This window comes from Pleurodeles waltl, chromosome 4_2, assembly GCF_031143425.1.
Source record: "Pleurodeles waltl isolate 20211129_DDA chromosome 4_2, aPleWal1.hap1.20221129, whole genome shotgun sequence".
NCBI classification, from domain to species: domain Eukaryota; kingdom Metazoa; phylum Chordata; class Amphibia; order Caudata; family Salamandridae; genus Pleurodeles; species Pleurodeles waltl.
The window spans coordinates 1,019,446,121-1,019,470,181 of NC_090443.1; the positions used below are offsets into that span (position 1 = coordinate 1,019,446,121).

A 24,061-nucleotide genomic window follows, 5' to 3' on the forward strand; every position below is an offset into this window, starting at 1 on the left:
GAGTGACTCCAAAGGCTAATTGACTGTTCCCCTGTTTTCTGAAGTCTCAGGGAGACAAATGACTTCAGCTCATCCTGCTACAGCACCTGGACTTTGCTTGCTGCAAGTCTTGCCCTGTCAAATGGTGGCAACCCAATCCTGGCAAGTAGGTATAAAGTGCTGGATCAACCAGACGCAGGCATCCTCACCGGAATCAGCGCATGTTTGCCTTTGCTTGCGTCAGAACCAGCTCATTCCTTCTTTCTACTTTTCTCCTCCTCCACGCCTGTGAGATGAAAGCACACTGTTAAGCCTGCCTCAAATCCCTACATATCCCTGCCTCATATCCCAACATACAGCATTCCTCCATTTCACCTGACACTAGTACTGGCACTCATCTCCAAGCGGTAGCAGAAGTCTTGAGTTACCGCACCTCTCCTGTGTCCCAGAATCCAACTCATTATCCCTGCATGCTTTAGGCATCATCCCATCTCCACCACCTGCTTGTCCAAAACCTTTGCCCCACTTTTGTGTCTTGAAAAACCGTGAGTAAACCTGGAAAACCCCTTGATCGACCAACCTTCTCGGCAATACTGCATTCCCTCTACTCTCCTGATGTCTTACTGCTCTCCAAACGAAGACCTAACCCCTCTGCCCTCCAAGTTACATGCCTCATCTTCAATCCTTGGTCACACCTTGTCTCCACCAATTCCGATACTTTAAAAGCCCTAAAAAAAAAAATTAAAATGCCCAAAACAGCATGCTCTTCCAGGTGTAAGAACATCTGAACCTCACCCAGCTTCTCAATATATTTATCTTTCAATTTCCTCAACCTCACTGCCCTAACCTTTTCTATGGACTATCCTGTATGTCCTTGTCAATTTCACCAACACAGATTCCTCCAGATACATCACTCTCATATCCCGATCTTTCATAAATCCTCCGCAACTGTGAGGCGTCTTGCATCTGCTTCACGGTCTAAACCACAGAACCTCACCCACTGTGACCGAGACAAAGTGTCAGCCACCCCTTTTTCCAATTCCACAATATGGCTGGTTTGGAGCAAGATGTTACCTTCCAAACACGTCACTGAACTCCAGCACACCACCTCAACACATATTAATTATTTGTTGTCATCCTGTTAACCGCTTGGTTATCAATCACAAATGTCACTTTATAGTTTTGGAACACCTGATCCCACAAATGCACACCAAGCACCATGTGAAGAATTCTAGGAAGGCAATGGTATAGCCTTTTTCCTCCACTCCTGTGGTCACCTTTCAGCATACCATTGCCACTGCCGTACACTCTGAATACACCAGCGCCAGATGCATCTGAAAAGATCTCAACTGCCCATGTCAAGGGTTGTTTTGCAGTCATAATGTCAATCTGGTATAGTGTTACACAAAATGCATCCACATTGTCAAGTCATGTTTGATTCTGTCTGTCCTTCGTATTCTGTCGAGTGGTTTTGTTGCACTTCTCATGGCAATTGTCAGTTGCCTGAACAAATTCCCTAACCAGGGTCACCACTCCACGAACGAAAGTTAAGTGTCCTAGCACTTTTAGCAGTTTCATCAACTCACATTTCTTCTTCCCTATCAGTGTCTTTAACAATCATTTCAAGCCAGTTAATATTTCCTCCCAAGAGTCATAACACCATCTAAACAGAGTCTAGCTCTGTGCCTAGAAAAGTCAAGCTAGTAGGCGTTCATTCTGTAATTTCTTCTGCTGTTACACCCCATGTTTCCGCCACCGGTTCTAGCATTTTCATCAGCCTGTGGCACCTCTGCCAACCATCACAAAGTGTTGAGGGAATGCAGCACCTGCTCAGGCATGGACAGCTGTCTCTCAACCCACTTCGCACAGGTTATGAAATTCTCAAGCCACTATCACCCATTTGACATGGACCTGTCCATATAGTGGAATCCTTGAAATTGAATCCCCAGGAGCTGAAAGTCACCTGGCTGGACCGGCGATCTACAGACTGCTGATTTAATGTCTGCTTTCCCCAATCCCGCTCCCTTACCTTTCTGTGGCTGTGCCAATGCTAGTGTATGTCATTATGCATGTCAATAAAGTCATTTACTGATGTCTCTTCAGGCCAAAAAAGGTGATGAATCAAACAAGTTGTCCAACTTTTTCTTAGGGACTGTTGCCAGTGTCAATACAATGCGGTATTTCAACAGCTGCTTTCCGAACGGGCCTGTCTTTCTGCCGCATGTCACCTCTTTAGTTTCACCTCCCTCACCCTGTGGTCCTCCCAACAGGATCCTTAATTCTTTAACCATCTACCCTTGAGTGGTTCATTGTATGGAATCTGAAAACCTTGCATGAAGTCAAAACAGTGTGGTCACTGCACCATCCAGCCAGGGGTCTCCATTCAACCAGTAATGCTGCACGTGTGAGCACCGAATAGCAAGCTCACATTGTCTCTGACGTCTTTGGACAGGGAACTGTTGGGAGTGGATCACAGCCTCAAAGGAACTCCTGACATTCTTCCCTAGATGCTTTGCATCGTCACCATATATGAGTAGCTTGTGGGATCTGGTGGGGCTTTAGGATCTCATGAAAGTGAATGGTGCCACAGGATATTTGCATTTCCACAAATTAATTTCTCTTTAGAGCCAGGCTTATGGAGTGGGTTGGAACAGGCTTAGCCAAGACCCCTGACCAAGGACTGTGCTCAAATCTCTCCCAGCAGAATTGCCTGTGTTAATTTTGTCCTTAGGACAAGTAGGCCGAACTCTCTGCAAGCAAACCCTTTGGCTGCCAGTTTACAGAAAAAGGAAATATCTGCAGTTGAGGTAATATGTGTGTTCATATGGTAGTGCTGTTCAAACTTGTATTCATGGTTCATTAATGAAAAGCCTTCATTATTAGGGTGAGCACTGTAAATAAACGTTCTAAGGTCACACTGCACTACTGACAGTGGTTCAAGTAAAAAAACAAAAGTGTACATACATATTTGAAAAGTTTAACAATATGAGGCTAAGTATAATGCTCCCAGAATGCTCTCTGATTAGATGCAAATGTTTGCAGAAGCTTGTAAGCAAGAGTGATGATTATTTGCTTTCAAAATAAAATGTTCAGAAAAAAATGCAAGTTGGAAAAAAAAGTTTTGCTACTATAGAATTTAAGTGCTATTTCTTTGAAGCATCATTTAGTAAAATGTGTTGATGCATGCTAGTATTTCCCAAAAATATTCCTAATGGAAAATCAGTGTAACCATTTTCAACAAGATTATGGGAAGCATGAAAATAAACAAGCACTGGCAAAGCCAACCGATCCAACATTTTATGAGTCTTTTGGTTTTGTCAATGCGTGTCTTGTTTTGACATGACTTTTGTAAACATTTTTTGTTGTGGGAGCTACCAGGCCCTAACCATTGTAACAAACATTGGCAAAAAGCAAAAAACAGTTTTTTGGTCTCAAAAAGCACACATTGCCACCAGTGGCATAACAAAGGCCCTGCAGCCCCCTCCAGGGGGCCCACTCAGCATAGCACCTGAATTGAGGGAGTCTGGAGGAAGGGTTCCCTCTGTGTCCTTTGCAGGGCGGGCACCTCCAGTTTCGTTATGCCACTAATTGCTACAGTAGTTCCTGGCACTGAACAAAACTACTTTGTGTGCCAATATGCTCCTTGTGGAAGAGCAGAATGCGATCCCTCACAGTAAAGCCAGCCGATAGATAGAGAGAGAAATAGAAGTTTAATAAAAACAAAATGTCTTTGTTAACGCCAGACCTAATTAGGGACCCAATTTTTAAAGAATGTCACAAAAGCGCACACATGGTATATGTCTTTAAATTAGTGGCTTTCATGAACTAACAAGAATTTACAGAAGTAGATCAGGAAATCGTACTCCTACAAAATATTTGTGAACTGTATTATAGCACGAGCAAATATGCATGTGCAGACTTGCTCATGTGAAAATCTATTGAGTGTTTTACAAGTTCACTTTCCCTCCAATCACTTTTTTCCCAACCCTGGAAGAACTTTTACTTCTGCCATTGTCAGAAGTAAATTTCCAACCTTTCTCACTATGGGAAAACAATTAGAGAAGAGCTGGTGAAAATCCTTAAAACATGCAAGTTAGTAGGTTTGCAGACTCAATGACATTTCAGCCCTGGAACTATTGCTTACTGCTTTCACCAGCCCCAGTATGTAGATCTGCGGAAAGGTGGCAAAATAAGGGCATTGCTATAGTAGGGATTGAAATTGCAAGTATTCAAGCCCTAATATAGTAGTAGCCCTGGCATAATCAGAGAGGCTATTATCAGAGCTATTACATAATGAGATTGCTACCCTAATTTGTCGCCGCACTACATGGCACCAAAGGGACAAGTAGATTTTTTTACAGGACGAGTAGATTTAAGAAGCAACCTGTCCCATGGACAAGTAGATACTTTATTAAATTCCACACCCCTGAGAGTAATTAAAGAGTAAACACACTTTCTACAGTGTCCTGCCCTAGTGATGAATGCCACGCAAAATGGAGAGCAGATCCTAAATTAACTACAACCACTTTAGACTCAGATAGTATTCCTTTTCCTAACCCAGCTTCAGCTGACTCACATTGTAACTATAAATACTAAGCATAGAGACTCAATCCATCAGTAACTTGGCTGATTGTTAATAGTGCTAGATGTTGGGTTCTGTATCTTTCAAAATCTCAAGAATTATTTTTCTGCACAGAGATCAAGGAAAAACTCAGACCGGACTGCTGATGCTTCAGGTGATGGAAGCCAGGGAGAAAACTCTAGTTTGCCAACATCACAATCTGAAGATCAACCAGTGACAAAGCGAGTGGTGAGCAATTGGTTGCAGGAAGTCTCGTACCATTTTTCATGTATTAATAAGAAAACACCTAGAGAAATACTGACCTCTGGTCTGCTTGAATATACACATAATTGTTTGGAAAAAAAGCTATTGTGGTCGCTGTTGTAAAAAGCAAAATACAATGTAGTTGTCGTCACAAATCTTCAGATTTAATGTTCCAACACCAGGTTTTTCACAGGGCTGTTCAAACTCCTATTCCTCATCAACTCTCTCTCTCTCTCTCTCTCTCTAATACCTAGTTGCGGTCGCCAGTAGGAAGTCATAGTTAGGACCATGTTTCAATTGAAAAAGCATTTTTTAACTTGCCTATATCTTTGGCACTGTTTGACGACTCTTCACTAAATTTTCCCAAAAAGTGTGCCACTGATTCTTGTTGTGCACAGGGAGTTCAGGTGTGATCTGTCAAGCGGGTTGGGGGCGAACAAAATGGGGGTCAAAAAAAGTGCATTTCCATGTTAATTCCCATGGGAGCTTTGAACACGACTACAGCCCGAACTACTGGACGGAATTATACCACATTTGACAAAAAGGTAGCTTTTGGTACGCAGATTACGCTTTTTGTTATTTGGTGTAAATCCCTTCAGTAGTTTAAGAGAAATTAAAGGAAAACTAAATTTTTATATCTAGAGGCACAAAGCCTTCGCAAATCCTCCCAATCTTGTGCAGAGATCGGATTGGCTGCCAACACTTCAACCAGGAAGTGTTGGCAGCCATCCTGGGCCCTGGTTTCAGCCGAGTCCCAGAAAAAAAGATTTAAAAAAAGAAAAGGAACCAGGATAGGGATACCCTAACCCCTTTGCTCCGGTGCTAAGGTCCCAGAGGGGACCCCGCTCAAGGGCAAAAAAGTACTTTTATTTAAAAATTTTGCAGTGAATTTGTGACAAGGTCATGAATTCGTGGCAACATATAAAAAAAAAAAAACGAACACGGTCTCCCAAGCTTGTTTTAGTGAAGCCCCCGGGTGAGCCAGGTCCCCAGAGGCATACAAAAAATATAGGAGTGGAATGCACGGGCCCTCCTCCTAGGGCTTATTTATGCCCTGGGGACTGACACCTCCTCGAGGCTTAAATGAAATAGTATACGGGGGACACATGGCGCCCCTGGGGGACAACGTATCTTGGGGCAAAATGTTTGATTATAGAAGGGGTGTACTACGGGCCCCCACAGGCCCTGGGGACCATCACCTCTCTGGGAGCCAACAATCTATTGTATGCAGGGCCGCATAGCCACCGTGCCCTGGGGATCACCACATCCCCGTGACAAAAACGTTTAATTATAGTAGGAATGGGGTCCTGGGGATCCCCACCGCCCCCACTCCACCAGCCACCTCTCTGGGGCTAGCAATCTATTATATGTGGGGGGTGGGGTCCGTGAAGCCCCCCACTCTGCAGCCTCAAGGACCTCCAGCTCCCTGGGGCTCAATTGAAATAATGAAGGGGGTCCATTTCCCCAGGGCTGTTTAACGATGGAGGATGGCCGAAAGGTCAGAGCAAACACAACTCTGCACCCAGCAAGTGAGAGCTGTCAAACATTGAATAGAGATGGGCCTCCGAGGATGTGTACCCGGGCCAAAATCGGCCAGGAAGGGGGGCCGCGCCGCCCCCCTGAAAAGGACAAGAAAGGACTCACTTGTCAAAGTCACATACAGATTGTGCTCCAATAGATCAAAGATGCATTCACCTCCACAAACGATTTCAGATTGTTTTTTAATATGGAATTGCTGAGTAAATATACTTGCTTTGCCTTCGCAAAGCCCAGGAGTTAGGATCATTTGTGCTTTCCAGATGTGGAGCTTCAACTGGGGCACCTGCCACATTTATATTTGTAAGTGTTTCCTGTTGAGGTTTGAATTTCTGTGAAATGAGCATTATGATCAGAACGGAAGCTCACCTGCCCGTTTATCCAACAAGATTCCATAGTGTTGCACAAAATGTCTATCCAACTGGAGTACTTTCTACTGGTTAGTAGGAAGTGTTACCTCGTTGTGTAAATGTCCAGTGTGTATTCTACACTACAGCTGCCTAATGGACCAGGAAGAAATGTCTCCAGCAACCTTGTGTGCGTTTGGCAATGTGATTGTTCCTCGTGCGTCTTTCTCCTGAATTCTGTGATTACATAAATCCTCCTATAGAGAGGCCAACAAGACTACAAATATGCCCCAGAGGGCCCCCCAGTGCATTTCCCGCCAATTTTGATGGCACGTTCTTGATGGCGAGGAATATGAGAACATCTCCGCAAAACAAAGAAGCACTTACTTCATATAGATAAGATGAAGGACTCTGGTTTGGTGGAGATTTACATCTTTGTAGTCTCGTTGGTCTCTCTATAGGAGGATTCAAGTTGTCACGGAATTCTGGAGAAAGACATCACAGAATACTAGGAGGAAGAATCACATTGCCAAACTCACACAAGGTCACTGGTGATATTTCCTCGTGGTCCATTACACAGCTGTAGTGTAGAATACATACTGGTCATTTACCCAAGGAGGCAGAAAGAACTGCACTTGGGTAGATATTTTGTACAAAGCTGTGGTTCTTGTTGCATGAAAGGGCTGGTGAGATCCCTTTGTGGCAGAGTCACTCACACAGGTATTGACACACCCACACAGACACTCACACACCCACTCACAGACTCACTCAGACTCACACACCCACTCACAGACCCACGCAGACACTCACATACCCACTCACAGACTCACTCAGACTCACACACCCACTCACAGACCCACGCAGACACTCATCTACCCACTCACAGACTCACTCAGACTCACGCACAACACTCACAGACCCACTCAGACTCTCACAGACCCACGCAAACCCTCACACACCCACTCAGAGACACTGTCACACACAGGGACTTCCTCTCACACCTACTCTCACACCCAGACACTCTCACACCAACTCTCACACCCAGATAGGCCCTCTCAAACCCACTCTCACATTAAGACACTGTCACACCCAGAGACACCCTTCCACACCTATTCTCACACCCAGAGACAAGCCCTACACCCAACCGCCGCTGCGCACAGCCAAAGGCCTTGCTTCGCATGGGGTTGGGTGGTTATAGGGGGTTGGCCCTCCAGCCAACCCCCACTTTGGCCATGCGCAGCGGTGGTTGGATTAACGTATAGTAAATAAAATTACTTTACGTTATATAAAATATAGAAATCCTCTGAAAAAAAGCAGGGGTTACAGGGACGTTATAGTTAGGATATAGAACTAAAACAGCCATAGAAATTGAAAAAAACAAAGCTTACTGGGACGTTATGGTTCTGAATTTACTCGCACAAACAATAGAAATTCAGCAGTTATAGTTACAGTTATTTCGTCTAAATATAACTGGCGCCTTAAGGTAACTATAACTCGCGCCCTCCCCATGCACTGCTAATTACTGCAGATATTACAGCACTCATGACAACTTTTATAATGTCAATAAAAATATAAATGAAACTGAATTTTTATGGTTTTGTGCGTGCAAATTTAGAGCCTAACTATAACGTCCCTGTAACCTTTGGTTTATATATATATATATATATATATATATATATATATATATATATATATATATATATATATATATAATGACCTGTAACCTTTGTTTTTTTCAGTGAATTTGTATGGTTTTTTTTAACGTAAAGTAATTTTAATTACTATACATTAATCCAACCACCGCCGAGTACAGCCTTCGGCTGTGTGCAGTGGGGGTTGGCCACAGGGCCTGGTCTGTGGCCAGGCCCTGCAGCCAACCCCCATAACCACCCAACCCTGCACCACACATGGCAGAAGGGTCTGTCTCCCTGGGTGTGAGAATTGTTGTGAGAGGGTGCATCTGGGTGTGAGAGTGTCTGTCTGGGTGTGAGAGTGGGTGCGTGAGGGTTTGAGTGGGTCTGTGAGTGGGTTTGTGAGGGTCTGAGTGGGTCTGTGAGTGAGTACGTGAGAGTATACGTGAGTCTGTGAATGGGTGCGTGAGCTTCTGAGTGGGTCTGTGAGTGGGTGGATGAGGGTCTGAGTGGATTTGTGATGGTCTGAGTGGGTCTGTGAGTGGGTGCGTGAGTGTCTAAGTGGGTCTGAAAGTGGGTGTATGACTCTGAGTGGGTATGTGAGAGAGTGAATGAGTGTCTCAGTGCTTCTATGAGTGAATGATTTAGTTTATGTATTAGTCTGTGAATTTTTAAAAAATAATTTTTGCAGATATTCGCTAATTCTTTGCAATGTTACATGGTGGCCGCGCTGAGCGGCGCAAGGTATTCGCGAATATCGCATGTTGTAAAAAAATCATTTTAAGGTCATAATTTGACCCTCAAAGACCCCTATATCACACCCCTATGGTAAGGGTACCTCCACTCTGACCCCTTATGCCACTTATTTTATTTTTCAGGCCCGGGGACCGTGTCCTGTAACCTAAAATGACAGCCTTTCTTGTCAGGGTGCAGCCAGCCAATCACAGCATTCTTGTTGGCGCGCGCATTCATGAATATGCTGCAATCGCCGCAAAAACATCACAACGGATCCATGGCCCTAGATATACAAATGTATTTCTCCTTTAATATCTCAAAAACTACTGAACAGATTTACACCAAATAACAAAAAGCACAATCTGCAAAACAAAATCTAGCTTTCTGCCAAATTTGGTGTAATTCCGGCCAGTGGTTCAGGCTGTAGTCGTGTTCAAAGCTCCTATGGGAATTAACATGAGAAACACATTTTTTTTTATCCTCCCTTTTTCTCAGCCCATAGCTTGACGGATCACCCCGAATCTTTCCAAGTACAACAAGAATCACTGGCACACTTTTTTGAGACAATTTCGTGAAGATCTGTCAAACGGCACCAAAGATATAGGCAAGACAAAAAAACACTTTTCCTATGGAAACATGGTCCTAACTCTCTCTCATGTCAATGCCAAAGCTCTAAGCTAGAACCTCTCTAGGGGCAAACGTACGAAATAAAGCAACGAAAGCTGTTGCACAGTGGTGCATCAAAGGAGAGCAGACCTGTGCTGTATCTACTAAAATATGGTACTGTTTCCCTCTTTCTCCCTGTTTGGTAGATTTTAAGCTGCCTTGCACCAATGCAAACACCCTTGCACACCCTTGTGTCTCCTGATTCTTCTCCTCATCTCACAGGTGGTCGCAGACCTCGGCCAGCCCACGGTGACACTAAGAAACCCCTGCCTAGCAGATTACTGAACGTTTTGTCTGTGATGTACTGAGAAATTATAGTTCTCGTTCACCAGGCGCAAATTTCCACTCGCAACAATTAGCACATTATTACAGTTTTTACCCTGGCCTTTGGCTTGAGATAGCGCGGTTTGATCTCTTTGTTTGATTGTACTACTGAATATCAACACCAACAATATCGAGATACATGAATATCGAGGGACAAAATATTGAAAGATAAGTGCATATAAGGAAGTATAGATTTACTATTCCTAAGTCCACATTTACATCCTTTGAAGATATCTGCAACACATAGGTACATGTTTGTGGAGTTAGTGTGTAGAAAACCTAGACTTTTTTACTTGCTGATATTATTTGTCAGATTTCTTTCCTTGAATTTGTATCCCATCAATATTCGGTGGTCGATATTCAGGTTTCACACCTCTTTGTACTATTAGTTCGTGACCTCTCTCTAGAGCAGTGCTCTTCAAACTTTTTAATGCCGCGTCCCCACCAGTGGAAAAAAAAAATCGGGTCCCCCTCCAAATTTTTCTCAAACATTCTATTAACTTGGCAATGTTTAAATGTGTCTAAACTTATTTAAACATTCCAGTTAAGTTCTGTTACTGTTTTAAAAATGCAATCAAATACATGATGCCAAACATACTATTCTGGTCAAGCAGGCCTTACTAACGTGTAAAAGTTTCCACAGTTTGATTATTAGAAGCGGGGGTGACAGTTTTGAAGAGCATTTGTAGTCCCTTCCCTTTTGACACATGCTCCCAGCTTGGATTTAAATGACAAAACATGTTAGTGATGGCCCATTACAGAGCGGTTTATTGCTGCTCTTTTTTCAGTTTCACACAAAGCCTTGTTATCAGCTTCATGCTTCTCTTGGCCAGAGCCTGGTGCCCCACGGGATCATTTAAGGCAGGGGTCTTAAATAGAGGGAGGGGGGCCCGCCCCCTCAGTTTGAAGACCCCTCCTCAAGAGAAACACATTTTATGGACAAATGCAAAGTCTTTTCTCTCTTTCTCTCTCTTTCTCTCTCTCTCCCCCCCCTCCTTTGCAGGGAGTGTTTAACCAGATTTTCACTGGAACCCTATGACCATACACACAACATCACATGCTCATCTGTACTCATGGTTTACTGTCTCTCATTACAGAAGGTGAAGCTGGAAAGATCACCAGAGGTGCCTGTATCACGGCCTCTTCAACCTGGCACGGGGAAGGAGACAAGAGAAACTCATCTGACAGATGATGGACGGTTCAAGCAAGACGTTCTGCAGAATACATTTTATCTTCGTCCGACAGAAGGCAGTGGTGACTTTGAACACACATCTTATGTACGTCATCTAAAGGAAGTGCCCTATAAAATAATAGTCACAAATGATCCCTCGCACTCTTTTCCAAAAGTAAAGGGTGGATTTCCTGCAAAGGATTCAATTGGTCCAGAAAAAGCCCAGAAGACAGAGGCGGGAACAGAACACGCTGCGAGCCGCAATGTGCCGGTATGTTCACTCTTCCAGTTGGCTGGAATGGATGCTTTAATTGAAATCTTATTGTTTTCTGCTGGTTCCTAGTTTATTTATAATTATATTTGTATTGTATGTCTCTTGACAAACAATTTTAACCCCTTGGCTGCCAGGCCTTTTCTCCCTCCTGTGCCAGGCCTTTTTTTGCCTATTTGGGGCAGTTCGCGCTTAGGCCCTCATAACTTTTTGTCCACATACACTAGCCAAGCCAAATTTGCGTCCTTTTTTTCCAACATCCTAGGGATTCTAGAGGTACCCAGACTTTGTGGGTTCCCCTGAAGGAGGCCAAAAAATTAGGCAAAATACAGTGAAAATTTTGGTTTTTCAAAAAAATTGGAAAAAGTGGCTGCAGAAGAAGGCTTGTGTTTTTTTCCCTGAAAATGGCATAAACAAAGGGTTTGCAGTGCTAAAATCACCAGCTTCCCAGCTTTCAGGAACAGGCAGACTTGAATCAGAAAACCCAATTTTTCAACACAAATTTGGCATTTTACTGTGACATACCCCATTTTTACAATGTTTTGTGCTTTCAGCCTTCTTCCAGTCAGTGACAGAAATGAGCGTGAAACCAATGCTGGAACCTAAACATTTCTGAAAAGTAGACATAATTATGAATTCAGCAAGGGGTCATTTGTGTAGATCCTACAAGAGTTTCCTACAGAAAAAAACAACTAAAAAAGAAAAATATTGAAATTGAGGTAAAAAAACAGCAATTTTTCTCTACGTTTTACTCTGTAACTTTTTCCTGCAATGTCAGATTTTCGAAAGCAATATACCGTTACGTCTGCTGGACTCCTCCGGTTGCGGGGATATATAAGGGCTTGTAGGTTCATCAAGAACCCAAGGTACCCAGAGCCAATAAATGAGCTGCACCCTGCAGTGCATTTTCATTCTGTACCGGGTATACAGCAATTAATTTGCTGAAATATAAAGATTCAAAAATAGCTATCAAGAAAACCTTTGTATTTCCAAAATGGGCACAAGATAAGGTGTTGAGGAGCAGTGGGTGGTTATTTGCACATCTCTGAATTCCGGGGTGACAATACTAGCATGTGAATTACAGGGCATTTCTCAAATAGATGTCTTTTTTACACACTCTCTTATATTTGGAAGGAAACAATGAAGAGAAAGACAAGAGGCAATAACACTTGTTTTGCTAATCTATGTTCCCCCAAGTCTCCCGATAAAAATGATACCTCACTTGTGTGGGTAGGCCTAGTGCCCGCAACAGGAAATGCCCCAAAGCGCAACCTGCACACATCACATTGTTTGAAAGAAAACAGAGGTGTTTTTTGCAAAGTGCCTACCTGTAGATTTTGGCCTCTAGCTCAGCCGGCACCTAGGGAAACCTACCAAACCTATGCATTTTTGAAAACTAGAGACCTAGGGGAATCCAAGATGGGGTGACTTGTTGGGCTCTGACCAGGTTCCGTTGCCCAGAATCCTTTGCAAACCTCAAAATGTGGCTAAAAAAACACATTTTCCTCACATTTTGGTGACAGAAAGTTCTGGAATCAGAGAGGAGCCACAAATTTCCTTCCACCCAGCGTTCCCCCAAGTCTCCCGATAAAAATGATACCTCACTTGTGTGGATAGGCCTAGCACCCGGGACAGGAAATGCCCCAAAACGCAACGTGGACACATCACATTTTTTTAACCCCTTCGCTGCCAGGCCTTTTCCCCCTCCTGTGCCTGGCCCTTTTTTGCCTATTTGGGGCAGTTCGCGCTTAGGCCCTCATAACTTTTTGTCCACATAAGCTAACCAAGCCAAATTTGCGTCCTTTTTTTCCAACATCCTAGGGATTCTAAAGGGTTCTTTGTGGGTTCCCCTGAAGGAGGCCAAGAAATTGGCCAAAATACAGTGAAAATTTCGTTTTTTTTCAAAAAAATTGGAAAAAGGGGCTGCAGAAGAAGGCTTGTGGTTTTTCCCCTGAAAATGGCATCAACAAAGGGTCTGCGGTGCTAAACTCAGCAGCTTCCCAGCTTTCAGGAACAGGCAGACTTGAATCCGAAAACCCAATTTTTCAACACAATTTTGGCATTTTACTGGGGCATACCCCATTTGTGCAATTTTTTGTGCTTTCAGCCTCCTTCCAGTCAGTGACAGGAATGGTCATGAAACCAATGCTGGATCCCAGAAACCTAAACATTTCTGAAAAGTAGACAAAATTCTGAATTCAGCAAGGGGTCATTTGTGTAGATCCTACAAGGGTTTCCTACAGAAAATAACTGCTGAAAAAGAAAAATATTGAAATTGAGGTGAAAAAAACATCAATTTTTCTCTACGTTTTACTCTGTAACTTTTCCCTGCAATGTCAGATTATCGAAAGCAATATACCGTTACGTCTGCTGGACTCCTCTGGTTGCGGGGATATATAGGGTTTGTAGGTTCATCAAGAACCCGAGGAACCCAGAGCCAATAAATGAGCTGCACCCTGCAGTGCGTTTTCATTCTATACCGGGTATACAGCAATTCATTTGCTGAAATATAAGGAGTAAAAAATTGCTATCAAGAAAACCTTTGCATTTCCAAAAAGGGCACAAGATAAGGTGTTGAGGAGCAGTGGTTATTTGCACATCTCTGAATTCCGGGGTGACCATAGTAGCACGTGAATTACAGGGAATTTCTCAAATAGATGTCTTTTTTACACACACTCCTATATTTGGAAGGAAAAAATGTAGAGAAAGACAAGGGGCAATAGTACTTGTTTTGCTAATCTATGTTCCCCCAAGTCTCCCGATAAAAATGGTACCTCACTTGTGTGGGTAGGCCTAGCACCCGCGACAGGATATGCCCCAAAACACAACGTGGACACATCACAGAAAACAGAGCTGTTTTTAGCAAAGTGACTACCTGTAGATTTTGGCCTCTAGCTCAGCCGCCACCTAGGGAAACCTACCAAACCTGTGCATTTCTGAAAACTAGAGACCTAGGGGAATCTAAGGAGGGGTGACTTGTGTGGCTCGGACCAGGTTCTGTTACCCAGAATCCTTTGCAAACCTCAAAATTTGGCTAAAAAAACACATGTTCCTCACATTTCTGTGGCAGAAAGTTCTGGAATCTGAGAGGAGCCACAAATTTCCTTCCACCCAGCGTTCCCCCACGTCTCCCGATAAAAATGATACCTCACTTGTGTGGGTAGGCCTAGCACCCGCGACAGGATATGCCCCAAAACACAACGTGGACACATCACAGAAAACAGAGCTGTTTTTAGCAAAGTGACTACCTGTAGATTTTGGCCTCTAGCTCAGCCGCCACCTAGGGAAACCTACCAAACCTGTGCATTTCTGAAAACTAGAGACCTAGGGGAATCCAAGGAGGGGTGACTTGTGTGGCTCGGACCAGGTTCTGTTACCCAGAATCCTTTGCAAACCTCAAAATTTGGCTAAAAAAACACATGTTCCTCACATTTCTGTGGCAGAAAGTTCTGGAATCTGAGAGGAGCCACAAATTTCCTTCCACCCAGCGTTCCCCCACGTCTCCCGATAAAAATGATACCTCACTTGTGTGGGTAGGCCTAGCGCCCGCGACAGGATATGCCCCAAAACACAACGTGGACATATCACAGAAAACAGAGCTGTTTTTAGCAAAGTGACTACCTGTAGATTTTGGCCTCTAGCTCAGCCGCCACCTAGGGAAACCTACCAAACCTGTGCATTTCTGAAAACTAGAGACCTAGGGGAATCCAAGGAGGGGTGACTTGCGGGGCTCGGACCAGGTTCTGTTACCCAGAATCCTTTGCAAACCTCAAAATTTGGCTAAAAAAACACATGTTCCTCACATTTCTGTGGCAGAAAGTTCTGGAATCTGAGAGGAGCCACAAATTTCCTTCCACCCAGCGTTCCCCCACGTCTCCCGATAAAAATGATACCTCACTTGTGTGGGTAGGCCTAGCGCCCGCGACAGGATATGCCCCAAAACACAACGTGGACATATCACAGAAAACAGAGCTGTTTTTAGCAAAGTGACTACCTGTGGATTTTGGCCTGTAGCTCAGCCGACACCTGAGGAAACCTAGCAAACCAGTGCATTTTTGAAAACTAGAAACCCAGGGGAATCCAAGATGGGGTGACTTGCGGGGCTCTGACCAGGTTATGTTACCCAGAATCCTTTGCAAACATCAAAATTTGGCCCAAAAAACACTTTTTCCTCTCATTTCGGTGACAGAAAGTTCTGGAATCTGAGAGGAGCCACAAATTTCCTTCCACCCAGCGTTCCCCTAAGTCTCTCGATAAAAATGGTACATCACTTCTGTGGGTAGGCCTAGCGCCCACAAAAGGAAATGGCCCAAAACACAACGTGGACACAACATAGGTGCCTACCTGTGGTGTTTGGCCTGTAGCTCAGCCGGCCCCAGGGGGGGGGGGGCAGAAATGCCCTAAAATAAATTTGCCCCCCCAACACCCACCCCCCCCCCGGGAGCGACCCTTGTCTACGGGGTCGCTCCCCCTGCGTGACATTGGAGCCAAAAAACAAATCCCCGGTGCCTAGTGGTTTCTCTCCCCTTGGGGGCAGATTGACCTAAAATTGACAAATCTGCCCCCAGGGGGGCAGAAATGGTCTAAATACAATTTGCCCCCCCAGGGGAGCGACCCTTGCCTGATGGGTCGCTCCCCATCTCTAAAAAAAGAAGAAGAAAAAAAAAAAAAAAAAACACAAAAAAAAAATTGCCCTGGTGCCTAGAGTGTTCTGCCCCCCCCCCCCCCCCCGGGGCAGTTCGGCCTAATAATAGGCCGATCTGTCCCCCGGGGGGGCAGAAATGGCCTAAAATAAATTTGCCCCCCCAACCCCCATCCCCCCCCCGGGAGCGACCCTTGCCTACGGGGTCGCTCCCCCTGCGTGACATTGGCGCCAAAAAACAAATCCCCGGTGCCTAGTGGTTTCTGCCCCCTTGGGGGCAGATTGACCTAAAATTGGCCAATCTGCCCCCAGGGGGGCAGAAATGGTCTAAATACAATTTGCCCCCCCAGGGGAGCGACCCTTGCCTGAACGGGCGCTCCCCATCTCTAAAAAAAGAAACAACAAAAAAAAAACACACAAAAAAAAAATTGCCCTGGCGCCTAGAGTGTTCTGCCCCCCCCCCCCCCCCGGGGGCAGTTCGGCCTAATATTAGGCCGATCTGTCCCCCGGGGGGGCAGAAATGGCCTAAAATAAATTTGCCCCCCCAACCCCCATCCCCCCCCCGGGAGCGACCCTTGCCTACGGGGTCGCTCCCCCTGCGTGACATTGGCGCCAAAAAACAAATCCCCGGTGCCTAGTGGTTTCTGCCCCCTTGGGGGCAGATTGACCTAAAATTGGCCAATCTGCCCCCAGGGGGGCAGAAATGGTCTAAATACAATTTGCCCCCCCCAGGGGAGCGACCCTTGCCTGAACGGGCGCTCCCCATCTCTAAAAAAAGAAACGACAAAAAAAAACACACAAAAAAAAAATTGCCCTGGCGCCTAGAGTGTTCTGCCCCCCCCCGGGGGCAGTTCGGCCTAATAATAGGCCGATCTGTCCCCCGGGGGGGCAGAAATGGCCTAAAATAAATTTGCCCCCCCAACCCCCATCCCCCCCCCGGGAGCGACCCTTGCCTACGGGGTCGCTCCCCCTGCGTGACATTGGCGCCAAAAAACAAATCCCCAGTGCCTAGTGGTTTCTGCCCCCTTGGGGGCAGATTGACCTAAAATTGGCCAATCTGCCCCCAGGGGGGCAGAAATGGTCTAAATACAATTTGCCCCCCCAGGGGAGCGACCCTTGCCTGAACGGGCGCTCCCCATCTCTAAAAAAAGAAACAACAAAAAAAAAACACACAAAAAAAAAATTGCCCTGGCGCCTAGAGTGTTCTGCCCCCCCCGGGGGCAGTTCGGCCTAATAATAGGCCGATCTGTCCCCCAGGGGGCAGAAATGGCCTAAAATAAATTTGCCTCCCCAACCCCCCCCCCCCGGGAGCGACCCTTGCCTACGGGGTCGCTCCCCCTGCGTGACATTGGCGCCAAAAAACAAATCCCCAGTGCCTAGTGGTTTCTGCCCCCTTGGGGGCAGATTGACCTAAAATTGGCCAATCTGCCCCCAGGGGGGCAGAAATGGTCTAAATACAATTTGCCCCCCAGGGGAGCGACCCTTGCCTGATGGGTCGCTCCCCATCTCTAAAAAAAGAAACAACAAAAAAAAAAAAACACACAAAAAAAATTGCCCTGGCGCCTAGTGGTTTCTAACCCCTTGGGGGCAGATTGACCTAAAATCGGCCAATCTGCCCCCAGGGGGGCAGAAATGGTCTAAATACAATTTGCCCCCCAGGGGAGCGACCCTTGCCTGATGGGTCGCTCCCCATCTCTAAAAAAAAAAAAAAGAACAAAAAAAAAAAAAACACAAAAAAAAAATTTCCCTGGGGCCTAGAGGTTTCTTCCCCCCCTGGCGGCAGATCGGCCTAATAATAGGCCGATCTGCCCCCAGGGGGGGCAGAAATGGCCTAAAATAAATTCCCCTCCCCCCCAGGGAGCGACCCTTGCCTAAGTGGTCGCTCCCTTTGCGTGAAATTCACGCAAAGAAAAAACTCCCTGGTGTCTAGTGGTTTCTACCCCCCTTGGGGGCAGATTGGCCTCATCAAAATAGGCCAATCTGCCCCCAAGGGGGGCAGAAATGGCCAAAATATAATTTTCCCCCAAGGGGAACGACCCTTGCCTAAGGGGTCGCTCCCCACCTCAATAAAAAAAAAATGAAACAAAAAAAAAAAGGTCCCTGGTGCCTAGAGGTTTCTGCCCCCCCTGGGGGCAGATCGGCCTAATAAGGCCGATCTGCCCCCAGGGGGGGCAGAAAAGGCCTTTTCAAAAAAATGCCCCCCCTGGGAGCGACCCTTGCCCAAGGGGTCGCTCCCTTTTGTCAATTTCTAAGAAAAAAAAAAAAATCCCTGGTGTCTAGTGGGGTTTCAAAAACCGGATTGCAAGCAATCCGGCTTTTGAAACCCTCGGAGGGACTTCAAAGGGAAGGAAATACTTTTCCTTCCCTTTGAAGCCCCTCCGGGCCTCCCAAGTGATTGAAAAAGAAATGCTTTTGCATTTCTTTTTCAATCGCGCTGGAAGCAGAGCTTCCAGCGCGACTAGGGAGGCCCCTGTGACAAATCAGCGCGCGCTGACGTCACAGGGGGGGTGGGGGGGTCGGGGGTGGAAGGGGAAGGTCTTCCCCTTCCATCCCCGACTTGGGGGGGGGGGGGAGGGGGGTGCACGGGGGCGCGCTAGCGCGCCCCCAAGTTCCCCTGTGCCATGGACGAGATGATCTCGTCCAAGGCACAGGGGAACTGTAGCCTTGGACGAGATCATCTCGTCCAAGGCACAGAAGAGGTTTTTTTGCAAAGTGCCTACTTGTAGATTTTGGCCTCTAGCTCAGCCGGCACCTGGGGAAACCTACCAAACCTGTGCATTTTTTAAAACTAGAGACCTAGGGTAATCCAAGATGGGGTGACTTGTGGGGCTCTGACCAGGTTCTGTTACCCAGAATCCTTTGCAAACCTCAAAATATGGCTACAAAAAACACATTTTCCTCACATTTTGGTGACAGAAAGTTCTGGAATCAGAGAGGAGCCACAAATTTCCTTCCACCCAGCGTTCCCCCAAGTCTCCCGATAAAAATGATACCTCACTTGTGTGGGTAGGCCTAGCGCCCACGACAGGAAATGCCCCAAAACGCAACGTGGACACATCACATTGTTTTAAAGAAAACAGAGGTGTTTTTTGCAAAGTGCCTACCTGTAGATTTTGGCCTCTAGCTCAGCTGGCACCTAGGGAACCCTACCAAACCTATGCATTTCTGAAAACTAGAGACCCAGGGGAATCCAAGATGGGGTGACTTGCGGGGCTCTGACCAGGTTCTGTTACCCAGAATCCTTTGCAAACATCAAAATTTGGCCAAAAAAACACTTTTTCCTCTCATTTCGGTGACAGAAAGTTCTGGAATCTGAGAGGAGCCACAAATTTCCTTCCACCCAGCGTTCCCCTAAGACTCTCGATAAAAATGGTACCTCACTTCTGTAGGTAGGCCTAGCGCCCACGAAAGGAAATGGTCCAAAACACAACGTGGACACAACACATTTTTTTCACAGAAAACAGAGGCGTTTTTTGCAAAGTGCCTACCTGTGGATTTTGGCCTCTAGCTCAGCCGGCCCCACGGGGGGGGCAAAAATGGCCTAAAATAAATTTGCCCCCCGGGCGCGACCCTTGCCTATGGGGTCGCTCCCCCTGCGTGACATTGGCGCCAAAAAACAAATCCCCGGTGCCTAGTGGTTTCTGCCCCCTTGGGGGCAGATTGACCTAAAATCGGCCAATCTGACCCCAAGGGGGCCAGAAATGGTCTAAATACAATTTGCCCCCCAGGGGAGCGACCCTTGCCTAATGGGTTGCTCCCCCTGCGTGACATTGGCACCAAAAAAAAAATCCCCGGTGCCTAGTGGTTTCTGCCCCCTTGGGGGCAGATTTACCTAAAATCGGCCAATCTGCCCCCAAGGGGGGCAGAAATGGTCTAAATACAATTTGCCCCCCAGGGGAGCGACCCTTGCCTAATGGGTCGCTCCCCATCTCTAAAAAAACAAACAAAAAAAAAAAAAACACAAAATATAAATTGCCCTGCCCCCTGGGGGCAGATCGGCCTAATAATAGAAATGGCCTAAAATAAATTTGTCCTCCCAACTCCTCCCACCCCCTGGGAGTGACCCTTGCCTACGGGGTCGCTCCCCCTGCATGACATTTGCGCCAAAAATAAAATCCCCGGCGCCTAGTGGTTTCTGGCCCCCTTGGGGGCAGATTGGCGTAGCAATAAACGTCCGGTCTGAATGGCCTAAATACAATTTTCCCCTACAGGGGAGCGATCCTTGTCCAAGGGGCCGCTCCCCATCTGTAAAACAAAAAAAAACAAAAAAAATCCCTGCTCCCCTTGCGTGAAATTTACGAAAACAAAAAAAACTCCCTGGTGTCTAGTGGTTTCTGCCCCCCTTGGGGGCAGATTGGCCCCATCAAAATAGGCCAATCTAGCCCCAAGGGGGGCAGAAATGGCCTAAATATAATTTGCCCTCTAGGGGAGCGACCCTTGCCTAAGGGGTCGCTCCCCACCTAAAAAAACTAAAAAACAAAAAACAAAACAAATAGAAATAAAAAAGAAAAAAGATCCCTGGTGCCCTAGAGGTTTCTGCCCCCCCTGTAATAAAACTGACTTGGCCAGAGGGGTGCACACAGTCCCAACACACCATAAAGTCAGATGGCATCAGAGCACAGCATGTACAGCAAAACACAAGGATCACATGCCCCTCAGACTGGACATCTGGACACCTACCCACTATTCCACATTGTGTCCATGCAAGATCGAGGTCTACCTGCATCAGAACCTTATTTATGACTCCAAGACAACTGCTTGCATTCATTACTCAACAAAGAATGTTGTAATTGTTTATGGTACCAAGAGAAATGTATAAAACACTGCAAATCAACTGTACCTTGAGACAGTCCTCAGACACCGGTTCTGTAACTGTTCTCCCAGCCAAAATGTTTAATTAAATGAACTGTGCCTGTTTTGCCAAACACCTCCTGTCTGTTGTTTTTTCAAGGTTAATTCACAGCTGAGCAACATTTCCATTTGCTGAGGTCAGTGGTCTATGCTCCTGTTCACCCTTGGGACCTTCCTCTGGTTTTGTTCTTCCTCCAAGAAGCTCCTTTTGAGCCTCTTTCTTCAGTTTCTTTAACATTTCTCACTTTGAAAAGCTTTTTTCTATGGTGGCCATTTCCTGACGACAGAGGATGGGGGAAACAAGGGTGCTTTTATGTCACAAGCTCTTTCTGAAGATCTTTCCAGATAAAGTGGTTCTGCAGCCAGATTCCTCTTTCCCTCCAAAGGTCTCTTACTCTTTTCACGTAACTCAGGACCTTATTCTGCCTTCTTTCTATCCTTCTACTACTTCAGAACAGAAAGTTCTCTGGCATTCCTTGGACTTGGTCGTGGCTCTGATTATCGTTTTGGAAAGCTTCTCGCCACAAGGTGGACTTTCTGTTCATTTCTTTGGCTTGTCTAAGTCTTACAGTGTCCACCTTGAGTAAGTGGCTAAAAACTGTAATTTCCTTAGCTTACCAGAACACAAGTATCTGTCTGCCTGTGGTCTTGCAAGGGAGTTCTACTAGATGGGTCTCTTCCTCTTGGGCCTCTGTTAAAGGCTTCTCTTTGAAGGACATATGTGCGGTTGCAACATGGTTGAGTCCTCACACCTTTGTTTCTCATTATAAACTTTGGATGGGGAATCTGGTTTCAATGTCTTTTGGGTCTGATGTGCTGTCTGCAGTAGAAGGATTATGAATTCCTCTTGTTGTTTCTGGTTCAATAAAACACATTCCATTGCATATTTTTGTCTCAGTTATTGTTAGACCTGATAGCCTTAGTGTGGTTTTCCCCCAAACATTTTGCTTACCTCCTCCACTTTTCTGACCTTGTTTCTGCTGGCTTTCAGACTCTGTGCATTTTACCACTGCTAACCAGTGCTAAAGTGCTTGTGCTCTCTCCCCTAAATCATGGTAACATTGGCTTAACCTCAATTGGCATTGTTAGTGTACTCATAAGTCCCTCGTAAAGTGCACTACATGTGCCAAGGACATGTAAATTAAATGCTATTTTTGTGCCTGCAGCACTGAATGTGACACCCAGTTAAGTAGCTCTTTAACCATGCCTCAGGTCATCGCAGAGCCAGTGTGTACTATTTTACATTGCCATGGTGCCCTGGCAAAATACCCCTTTTGCCAGGCCCAAACATTCCCCTTTCATGTATGTACGTCACCCCTAAGATAGGCCCCGGACAATCCAGAGTGCAGGGTGCAAAATAGTGAAAAAGGCAGGGCATTTACTTTTAAGTTTTGTATGTCCTGGTAGTGAAAAACTCCCAAATTTGTTTTTCACTACAGCAAAGCATATCTCACCCATAGGATAGCATTCAGATTACCTAATTATGTTTTATAAGTGTAATTCACAATCTGGAAGAGATGAGTTTATCAACTTTGGTGTCTCTGGACTCACAATTTAAAAATCACAACTTCTGGTGAAGGCAGATTTTAAACTGCAGTTCTGAAAATGACACTTTTAATAAGGTTGCATGTTCTTACTTTAGACATCTGGTGCCCGCTGCCTGTCTCCAATCCACGTCTGGGGAGGGGTGACAGTTGGGCCTGTCCATTTCTTGTGGACAGCCACACACAAAGGGATCTTAGGTGTGACTGATGGGCCATCCACCACCTAAAGGACCACCCTGGGCAGGATGGGAGAGAGGGGCTGACACACACAGTATAGGCAGTGTCCTGTGCCCACACAGAGGGCTGTAAACCCCCCTGTAGTGAGTCTAGAGTCGGGGCAGGAAGAGAGGACCTCTGTGCCCTTCAAATAACTTTCTTTGAAGTCTCACCCACTTTAAAGGCACAACTGGGTATAAGTACTGGACCTCTGACACCACCAGCTCAGTTCACTTCTGCACATGTGTATACTCTGTCAAGAAGAAGGACTGCTGGGGTTCTACAAGAACCACCACTCTGCTGAACTGCTACTCTGCTAGACTCCTGCTTTGCTGTGCTGAACTGCTGCCTGCTGCCTTCTTGCCTGGGAGTGAAAAGGACTGGACCTGCGTCTATACAATCCAGAACCCAGAGTGACTCCAAAGGCTAGTTGACTGGTCTCCTGTTTTCTGAAGTCTCAAGGAGACAAATGACTTCAACTTATCCTGCTACAGCACCTGGACTTTGCTTGCTGCAAGCCTTGCCCTGTCAAATGGTGGCAACCCAATCCTGGGAAGTAGGTATAAAGTGCTGCATCAACCAGACCCAGGCATCCTCATCGGAATCAGCGAATGTTTGCCTTTGCTTGCGTCAAAACCAGCTCATTCCTTCTTTCTACTTTCCTCCTCTCCACGCCTGTGAGATTAAAGCACACTGTTAAGCCTGCCTCAAATCCCTACAAATCCCTGCCTCACATATCCCGACATACAACGTTCCTCCATCTCACCTGACACTAGTACTGGCACTCATCTCCAAGCGGCAGCAGTAGTCTTGAGTCACCGCACATCTCCTGTGTCCCAGAATCCAATTCATTATCCCTGCATGCTTTAGGCATCATCTCATCTCCCCCACCTGCTTGTCCAAAACCTTTGCCCCACGTTTGTGTCTTGAAAAACCGACTCAGTCAGTAAACCCGGAAAACCTCTTGCTCGCCCAACCTTCTCAGCAATACTGCATTCCCTTTACTCTTCTGTTTTCTTACTGCTCTCCAAACGAAGGCCTAACCCCTGTGCACTCCAAGTGACATGCCTCATCTTCAGTCCTTGGTCACATCTTGTTTCCACCAGTTCCAATACTTTAAATGCCCTAAAAAAAAAAAAAAATGCCCCAAACAGTATGCTCTTCCAGGTGGAAGAGCATCTGAACCTCACCCGGCTTCTCAATATATTTATCTTCCAATTTCCTCAACCTCACTGCCCTAACCTTTTCCATGGACTATCCTGTATGTCCTTGTCAATTTCACCAACACAGATTCCTCCAGATACATCACTCTCATATCACGAT

At 45.9% G+C, this 24,061-nt stretch overlaps 1 protein-coding gene across 2 annotated transcripts in view; it reads left to right on the forward strand.

Moving 5' to 3' along the window:
- Positions 1 to 24,061, forward strand: part of LOC138293602 (serine-rich adhesin for platelets-like) — a 620,895-nt gene that overhangs the window by 437,745 nt on the left and 159,089 nt on the right. For both annotated transcript variants that reach the window (XM_069232871.1, XM_069232872.1), the window contains 2 exons: positions 4,676 to 4,789; positions 11,141 to 11,485. In XM_069232871.1, the coding sequence (XP_069088972.1) occupies positions 4,676 to 4,789; positions 11,141 to 11,485 (459 nt within the window). The remainder of the gene's footprint in view (positions 1 to 4,675; positions 4,790 to 11,140; positions 11,486 to 24,061) is intronic.